General features: G+C 44.9%; 1 protein-coding gene across 1 annotated transcript in view; it reads left to right on the forward strand.

Annotated features, from left to right (window-relative positions):
* Nucleotides 1–6,720: 6,720 nt before the first annotated feature.
* LOC119349927 (putative disease resistance protein RGA3) overlaps nucleotides 6,721–9,748 on the forward strand; it is an 8,114-nt gene continuing 5,086 nt past the window's right edge. Inside the window, exon 1 of the mRNA XM_037618019.1 lies at nucleotides 6,721–7,099. Coding sequence (XP_037473916.1) covers nucleotides 6,721–7,099 — 379 coding nt within the window. The remainder of the gene's footprint in view (nucleotides 7,100–9,748) is intronic.

The following is a 9,748-nucleotide window of genomic DNA, read 5'->3' on the forward strand; positions in this document are numbered from 1 at the left end:
TTCAATTATACTCAGAAAGCAAAACACGTGTTGAAACGAGTGCTGAAAAAAGGATCTCACCTTGTTCCAATAGAACATGTGGTGATCCACAAACATAGTTAATGTTGTCTGTATTCATTGGTTCAGATCTCATGGCTCCATAGGATGGTGATGCACAAAGGTGAAAGGACCAACAATCATAGGCCCTACCAGGATGCAGACAAGGAACAAAAGACATATATTTAGACTCCGCTAAAAACAAGCAGTGAAGACAGGAAACCACCAACATCCAATGCACAAAGACATAAATACTTTTGGCTTTACCAGAAAATACATGACCGACAATCACAACAGAGGCGAGGCCAAAAATGCATATTGCCATACAATCCTACACCTAGGTATGGAAAGAAGAGGGGAAAGGAGGAGAAGAGGGGTTGACCTGAAGATCCGTGAAAGAAGACGCGCGAGGCTGCGAATAGATGACGTGCACGCACACATCGAAGGAGGCGCCTACCAGGGGTTTGACCAGAAGGACGAGAATCAGGTAATTGTGGACCAATCTGCATGAAAAAGAAAGCAAAAATCAAAGATTAGCAGCAGCCAATGACCAATAACAGAACAAAATAGACGTCCCTGGACGTGCTGGAGAGGAGGCAGGGGCTGGCCGTCGTTGCTCCTTTGGCCGCTCTTCATGGTTTGGGCGGCGCCAGATCGAAGGGGGTGGAAGGAGGAGGACGTGAGGGGAGGAGGCCGGGCGGCAGTGGGGAAGGAGGCAGGGGCGGTGGCGCTAGGGGCGAGAGGAAGAGGAGAAGGAGGCCGGGCGGCGGCGGTGATGTGAGTGGGAGGAGAGGAGGCGGAAGGGGAAGGGAGAGGAGGCGCGTGGGAGAGCGGGGCGGGGCGGGCGAGGGAGGAGGCGGAGTGCGGGAGCGAGGCGGCTAGGGTTTCACCAGGAACGTGGCCGCCTTTTATACCCCTAGAAAGTGAAATGATGAGAATACCCTCGGGGGGCACTGGAATTACGTGCAGTGGCAGGCCGGGAGTGAAACGAGCGCTCAGTTTTTATCCAACGGTCGAGGGCGTTCGGGAGGGGGATCGGACGGCCGGAAACGCATCAAGGAGCCGATCCGACGGCCAGGAGGCTCAAATCGCTGAGGAGCCTCCTGCATCCCTCCCTCTCATATTTCTGGATACCGTATTGGCTCCCATATAAAAGGTTAGTCATTGACAATGGTTGTCCCTTCCAGTCTCTGACGAGGTTCAGTATAACCAGTAGCATGGCCATTGGTATCATGTTTGCACAAGGAACCTTGCAAAAGCTCCAAATCCTGGAGTTAGATTTTCCATTTAAGAGAACAAAAGACCAATTTGCCGATTCTCTGTTTGGGCTGGAGAACCTGTCTTCACTTGAGCATGTCTATGTGCATGATCTTGGTAATGAAGGTGAGCTGATGGATGCACTTCAGAAAGAGCTTGATATTAATCCCAACAAGCCCACGCCGACGGTGAAGGTAACTCAATGGTCGGGCTTTATTAATTTAAAGCCGGACGCTTCTAGCGTCTTCGTTCCAAAAAAAAAGGTAACTCAATGGTGCTTAACCCTTGCAAGCAACAGGCTTAGTAGTGCAATACATTAGTAACTTTTTATAGTTACTTGTCTGCTCTTTACTAGGTGTATACTGATTCTTACTCCATTTGGGTATTTGGCCCTTCAAGTACTAGTTCAGTTAGCTCAGCTTCATAGGCTATGAATTAAAATGCATTTTTTTATATTTAATTCAGTTTTACTCATTGCATTTTATTTGTTAATAAAATATTTTATAATAATTTATGTAAGTTGCACTGTTGTATTTTCCTATCTCATAATGGTTTCGGATCCTTTCGCAATTTATTAATCAGTATGGAGCGAGGGAAAAATATAGACCCCCACTATAAAACATTAGAAATGTTTCCTGCTGAAATTTCCTCTTTATTCCACAGTTGGAGAGCGGGTTTACAGCACAATTGAGCCTTCTACGCCGTACACAGGGGCCTTTACATGGTACAGTACCAAATCCTCTGGAGGCATCACATTCAGTTTAAGACACAGTTTAGGCTCTTAAAATTGTGTCTATTTTGTCATAGTTTTCATAAGAGTGGTAGATATATTGTAAGTTTCTGATAAGACCCCGTAAATGTTTGGATTGTAAACTGTTGTAGAAAATATCACAAAATTTCCGTACAAAATGTTGTAAAACTAGGGGTTTGTAGATTAAGTTATTCTACTCATAGCATTGCTGTTGAGATGAATTATTATACATTTCAAAATGATTATTCATGAGAACTTAGATATTTCTGACAAATTTCGGAAATGGTAGAGACAATAAACATACATTGAAATAAATGTGTCTGCGCGGGAGCTATCTCATGCATTGTTTAATATGGCCAGAGCTGTCCATAGAGGAATAATCAGAGCTGAGGTGCTGCCCGCTGGAGGAGAGGTTGAAGCCTTTTTGGCACCAAGGAGAGATTTCTGACGTGCACCGGTTATTATTTCATCATCATATTGGTTCCTTTACAGTGGTAACACCAACTATATAAACATATATTTTGTGCAATCAAAGGCGATGAGCCTTCCGGTGATGTAGACGTATGTATGATAGTTCTCTTACATTGTGTAAATAATGAAATGGTGGAGTATAGGATTTGTGCCGTTCCACCATGACTATTAGGAGCTAAATTGTTTAACTTTCCCTTTAGTTTACTTTTGGACCAAACTCCTGTCTACATATGTAGCTTTTGTAATAAGTGCTAAGGACGGATTTGTCACGCATCCGAATTTCAGCGAGAAGACAATATATGTTTCTGCTTGTATTCCTATAGCTTTTGCCACACTAGCTAGTTGCCATGTCATCCGGACGGATCGACTCTGACATAAACCGACAGAGAAGGTTCCTGTGTGTATTCCTAATTTGGGTTCACACTAGCTAGTTGTATATTTTAAACCCCTGTGTATTCTGTACAAACCGACAGAGAAGGAATAATTTGAATTCCTAGTGTTTCCATGAGCCAACGTTATATCAAACCGACAGAGAAGGTTTACCTCGCTGAATGGATGTTTTATTCATTCATCACCTTCAGCACTGCTTTCCTGCACAGCGTAGAGATGCAAGTTAATTAGTACAGTAGCATGTAAAAAATTTGGGAATCGTACTAATTAAGAGCAGCGCACTTGAATTTCCTTTACTTGCATAAGTTAGGATCAGCCGTGGAGGTAGGGGAAGGCGGGGCCGGAGACGGCGGCGGCAGGAACATGAACAGAACGATTCTTATTATGTTTGATTAATTTGATTTGTCGATAGCAAGAACAATGCCACATAACTTGCTTGACAGAAGTGACGGCGTACTGTTCAATTAATTTGATTTGTCTGTAGTAGTAGTATTTTGTAGTATTCAGCGTGAAGAAATTCTGAGTGATGTCTGTTGATGAGTTTTGTCCCGTTGGATTTCTGATTGATTTGATTTGTGAGTAATGCTTCTCCAGCAGCATGGCCGGCGGTTGCATCGTTGGCATTACAGCAAGGGCGATGATGACGGCCGCCTTGGTGTACTTACTGCACGTCGTCATGGACTTGTACATCAGCAGTTTGGTAACAAAGCGAAGGCTAGGACGGTGATGTACCACACCACCAAGTACGTGACATGGCAATCATTTATGAAAGCAGCGACACCAAGGAGTGGTTCTTGTGCTAGAGAAAATGGAACGCAGGGTGGAGAAGGATTCAGATACACGAGCATAAATTTGGGGTAAACATCACCACGAAGGTGAGGCAGACCATGCCCGCAAACATCCTCTGGAGGCATCAATACATGCTGATTAGCAGAGCATGCGGCGACTCAGTCCCCCTTAATGTTCTATCCTGACTCCTGAGTCCTGAGACCGCTCCGTGTTGACTAGGCTATGAGAGTGCACTGCATATGCTCTCCGACACGGTGTACCATATTGCAATGGATCACATCGATTCAACTCCGTTTTCTCAGGGATTAGGTGACTGTAATTCCCCTTTCTAGTCGATCCAACAGCCTATGTGAGTGCACTGCATATGCTCTCCGGCACGGTGTGCCCTGCCTTTTTGGTTAATTAATCATCCTGCCTAGGATGGAGTAATGTATGATACACCATACGACACATAATTAACTCGGTCATGCATGGTTTATACTCCCTCCGTTCCAAATTACTCGTCGTGATTTTAGTTCAAATTTGAACTAAAACCACGACGAGTAATTTGAAACGGAGGGAGTACTACGTAGAGATGTGTGTGTCATGGTATGTGGCAATTGGCCACACTTTCTAACGCCTAAACCAGCAAAGCTAATCGGAATTTTTGTTACAAAGGACCACTTGCCCTTTGCAATTGTCAAAAAGGACCACCTGCGGGTGCAAATGCCAGACAGGGCCGGCCCTGAGGGAGGGCAGGGGGGCGGCCGCCCCGGGCCCCCTCCAGGTATGCCGTATGCAGCGAGCCCATAACCATGGCCCGGTACACAGGCTGCGGTAAAGCGGTAACAGGCCATCAGCCTTGATTTTGTCTAGGCAAAACATTCGGCTAACAGGCACGTTGCGTGCTTAGGTAGCCCACAATCGCGAGAATCCCGGCTCCAAGTCTCCAACTACGGGAGAATAGCGTGTTGCATATCTTGTTCTTTGCTACGATCCCTAATTCCCCGCTACCCTAGTAAAATCGGCTGAGCCCCGATCTCGGGAGTTGCGGCCTCGCCGGCGCTGGAAGGTTTCAGCCAGGGCCATGACTGCCGCAGTATGCCGGCGAACTCTGCTACCCTGTCCCTAGGCGCTGAAGCACATGCACATCGTTAAGTGCGTTCCGCAAACGCCAGTACACATCGCACCATTGCCGCGCCGAGCGTTCGCCGACGCCGATCTGATCGATTTGAGGTATATCACGTAACCATTTCCCTATGCGCATACTGTTAATTGAGTACTCCAATTTATAAGATGCATACCTTACACTATTCAACCTTTTGATGCAAAATAAAATAAAAACCCTAGGCCTTTTTTTTTAAACAAGTATCCTAGCCATTTGTTATCATGTGGTCTACAAAGTATGCTTCTAGTAGGAAAAATTGATATAAACATCGGCAGTAACAATATATACATTTTTCTGCGGGAAAACAGTGTATACATTAGTGATAAGAATTTTTACCGGTAACATTTTATCTATAGATTTTGCTTATTATTGTTATGACGTTTATACTAGGGGCCCCCGAGTTTTTGTTTCGTCCCGAACCTCTGAAATTTCAGGAACGGCCCTGATGCCAGATCTATCTTGGCGGCAGGTGCAGCAGCCGACACATGACACCTTCTCGGTAACAGATTTTTCGTCCGGGCGACTGGCAACGGAATGGAGCCAGGCAGGCGGGCCCTGCCGCCACACACTGTGGCGGCAGCGCGCAGACGTGACACTGGAGGCGACAGCACCTGCGCGAGCTAGACCGGCCGAAACTTTCGGCCGGCGCACCGGCGCCTATCACCGCCCATAAAATAATACGTCAAGCAAATGGTGAACGATCGAGGACCCATGACCACGTGGGTCTAATTTCACCGCGCTGCAGGGAAGGTGACACTGTACTTCTTCCACGACGATACTTCGTGAAGGACAAACTTCGCTGCTTTTTGTGTTGACCAAGCAAACGACGTACTAGCTCGATGGGCCAAACATCGGACTGGGTCCCGTGGCAGCCACTATAACTAGAAAAACTAAATTTATGCAATCTTATCTTAGCGAGTAGTAGTAGTAATTGAGTCCTTTGTCAAGTCCGTCAATCCTACGTCGGCTCCCGGTCCGGATGGCTTGCCTGTTCGTTTCTTTCAGGCTTTCTGGCCTACCATCAAGAATGATCCTAACTTTGTTCCTCGAATTTTCTAGAGGAACCCTTGATGTAGCCCGCCTTAATTATGGGATCATATCCTTGATCCCGAAAATCCGAGGGGCTTCAGATATTAAGCAATTTCGGCCGATTACAGTCCTCAACGTAATCTTCCGAATTTTGGTTAAGGGGTACACCACTAGGGAGGCCCTTATTGCTCCAAGGATCCATCACCCGAACCAATCGGCCTTCACTAAAGGCAGATTTATTCTGGATCGATCCTAGTCCTTCACGAAATCCTTCATGAAGTTAGGCATAAACGCCTCCGTGTGGTCTTCTTTAAGATAGACTTTCACAAGGCTTACGATTCAGTATGTTGGTCCTTCCTTCGGGAGGTAAAGTTGAAACGCGGATTCGACCCACATTGGGTTACTCGCTTAATGCAATTAGTGACCAATGGACGCACGGCGATTAACATCAACGGAGAGGTGGAGCCATATTTTCCCACTGGTTAGGGGGTGCGTCACGGAGACCCCCTCTCCCCCTTCCTTTTTAACATGATGGTTGACACCTTGGCTACAATCTTGGACTTGGCCAGGCGGGCTATCCACATTAGAGGTATATATCCCCATCTCACTGGAGATGGGGGGCTCACACATCTTTAGTATGCGGACGATATGATTGTGATGGTGGAGGGCTCGGATGAGGATATCCAACACCTCAAGTTCTTGCTCCATTGTTTCCAGGAGATGTCGGGGCTTACTATAAACTTCGCGAAAGAGCAAGGTGATGGTGCTAGGATACTCCGCTTAGGAGGCGAATAGTATAGCTAACCGCCTCAGCTGTCGCTTGGGATCCTTCCCGACGACCTATCTCGGCATGCCAATTAGTGATGTTCGCCTTCAAGAAAAGGACCTCCGCCCTATGGTCTCCAAGCTCCAATTCCGGGTAGAACCGTGGCAATGGCGGTGGCTCTCCAAGGCAGCACGGGTGTTTCTGATGAACTCATACCTTATTAGCTTGCTCATGTATATTATGGGATTCTATAGTCTACATGAATCCCTCCATCAGGAGATAGCCAAGTACCTCTCCCGGTTCTTCTGGGCGGGAGAAGGCAATAAGCAGAAATACCACATGGTCAAGTGGTCCAAGATCTGCAAGCCCAAGGATCAGGGTGGCCTTGGTGTTATCTCTTCGAAGCGTATGAATATCGCTCTTCTCGCCAAGTGGTTGTGGCACATCGAGACTGGTGCCGACGGTTTGTCGTTAGATATTATCCGCGCAAAGTATCTGCGCGGACAACCTCTCGCCTTTTCCCCCGGGTTGGGGGATCCCAGTTCTAGCAGTCAATTATTCAATTGATGTCGGTCCTCCGGGTCGGCACGTCGATTGTTGTTGCTGGACAGATGGTCGGGAACCAGACCGTTCACGAAAAGGTTCCATGCCTTATTCTAGATTTGCACCCACCCACATCTTTCGGTGGGAGCCGCCCTTCATGACATAAGCACCATCTCCTTACATCGCACCTTTGGATAACTTGAGCAAGAGCAGTGGGACGAGCTTTTGGAGTGCGTGGCACTGCACACTCCCTCGCTCGAACCGGACTCTGTTGCGTGGCACCTTGAGCCGAGTGGGACATTTCCACTAAGTTCCTGTACCGTGTGATCTTGCCGACTCCGGGTCCCAATGAACTTACGGTACTATCGGAGATCAAGTTACCATTTAAGATACATATCTTCTTGTGGCACTAGTAGAAGACGGGCCTTTAGTCCCGGTTCTAGAGGGTCTTTAGTCCCGTTTCTGGAATCGGGACTAAAGGCTCGGGACTAAAGCCCAAAACCTTTAGTCCCGGTTGGCTTACGAATCGGGACTAAAGGAGCTCCACGAACCGGTAACACCAACCGGGACTAAAGGAATTTATTTTGAAAATTTTGTTTTTTTGAATTTGTTTGAAAAACAATTTGATTTTTTTGCCCATTTTTAAATTTTTGAATTATTTGACAAATTAATCTCTAATCACCCCTCATCACTGCTCAAGTATGGACCGCTCATCCAAAATCGTCTAACTTCCCATACTCTCACTACCCCAGCCTAAGCACACTTAACTTCCGAGTTCTATTCCCCCTAGTTTCCAAGTCTGGACTTGTTATTTCCCTGACAATAGTAAGCTGTCAATCCTATTAACCCTTAGGAGTTGAACTTGAGCATGAAGCACCAATTGAGCTTGAAACTATTATTCTAAAAAACAATAATTATTTAGTAACACTAATATTTCTTGAATAAGTAGTTTAACCATAGTTTGACCACACTTTGACCAGAGTTTGACCAAAAATACAAAAAAAAATTAAATTCAAGGATAATTTTTTTCCTTTCAGAATTTGAGGATTCTAAAGATTTGCAAAACGGCCTATGACCGTCGAAATCGGAACCGATTTTTCGTGCTGAACATTTTGATATATTATACGTTTTTTTCCGATATCGTATGCAAAAGTTATAGCCGTTTTACTTTTTCATAACACTTTTTTTGCAAAACATGTCGAAATTTATGTTTTTTAATTTCCCTAACTAGTAGATGTAGTAACATAACTATATCTCGAAGGATTTTAATTTTTGAAGTTTTTATCATTTTATTATGTTTTTTTCAAGACTGAAATGACGATACGAGGTTAGGGGGGGGGGGTGAAAATTGCAGAACCCCTTTAGTCCGGGATGGTGTCCATCCAATGCTACCATCGACTACATCTGCTAGCACCGTCCCAACCAGAGTCACAACTAAGGTTAACCAAGCCAGAGTCACCTTCTATTAAAGTGGCAAAAGGAATTACTTTTTACTATAGCAAAACTAGTTCTATCAACTGTTATTAAAGGCTAAACGAATATTAATACAAAACAGTAGCAAAATAAATATTAATTGATTATAAAAAATATCTACTGTTGTCTAACAGAAGCATACTACAACATGTTAAAATCTACAGAAAGAACTAACTAAAAATAATTGAGAACATCAATTAAAGGACTAAAACAACTATATAATCAAAACAATACTGTTTTAATTAAAATACTAATTTAAATTATTCTAAAAATAACCAAATAAATCTTATTGTGACAACAATCTAACATGTGACTAGGAGCAAAAAGAATTAAATTAAAAACTATTTTAAAACTCAAATTATTCACAATCAAGGGTTTGAAGCAAATTTGAACGAATTCATATTTAAATCATTCAAAATTAAAAACTAATGGCACAAACAAAAACTAGACAAAATTTTGAATCTAATGCAAAAAGAATCACTCAAAAATATCAAATATCTTAAAAGATATAAGCAATTCAAAACAGAAACTAAAAAACAAAAAACAAAAAACAAATTTCAGAACCACTTTAGTCGCAGTTGGAGCTACCAACCGGGACTAAAGCCTCAACCCCTTTAGTCCCAGTTGGTGGCTCGAACCGGGACTAATGGTCTAATCTTTAGTCCCAGTTGGAGACACCAACCGGGATTAAAGGGCATCACACCCTTTAGTCCTGGTTGGTGTCTCAAACCGGGACTAAACGTCCCATTTCAACTGAGACTAATGCCTGCCCGGCGCACTAGCCACTCGAACCGGGACTAGTGCTCACATTAGTCTCGGTTCGTAATGCAACCGGGACTAATGTGTAGATTGAGCTTCAACCAAAGCCTTGTTTTCTACTAGTGTGGCAATGGGTTTGTGGTCGCCTGCCTTCGGGCACGGAGGTCCAGAAGCGCAATGGTCCAGGTGATGGCCTTTGCCCCTTATGTGGAGTTCCGGAAGACTCCAACCACATCTTCTTGTGGTGCCCGGCGGTGCGATTCCTATGGAGTGGCTTCCGGGATGTCGTGGGTGGGCCATGGTGCCATGATAATCTCCCAGGCTTGTTCAGGGAGGT

Source organism: Triticum dicoccoides, chromosome 1B (assembly GCF_002162155.2).
Source record: "Triticum dicoccoides isolate Atlit2015 ecotype Zavitan chromosome 1B, WEW_v2.0, whole genome shotgun sequence".
In the NCBI taxonomy this organism is placed as follows: Eukaryota; Viridiplantae; Streptophyta; class Magnoliopsida; order Poales; family Poaceae; genus Triticum; species Triticum dicoccoides.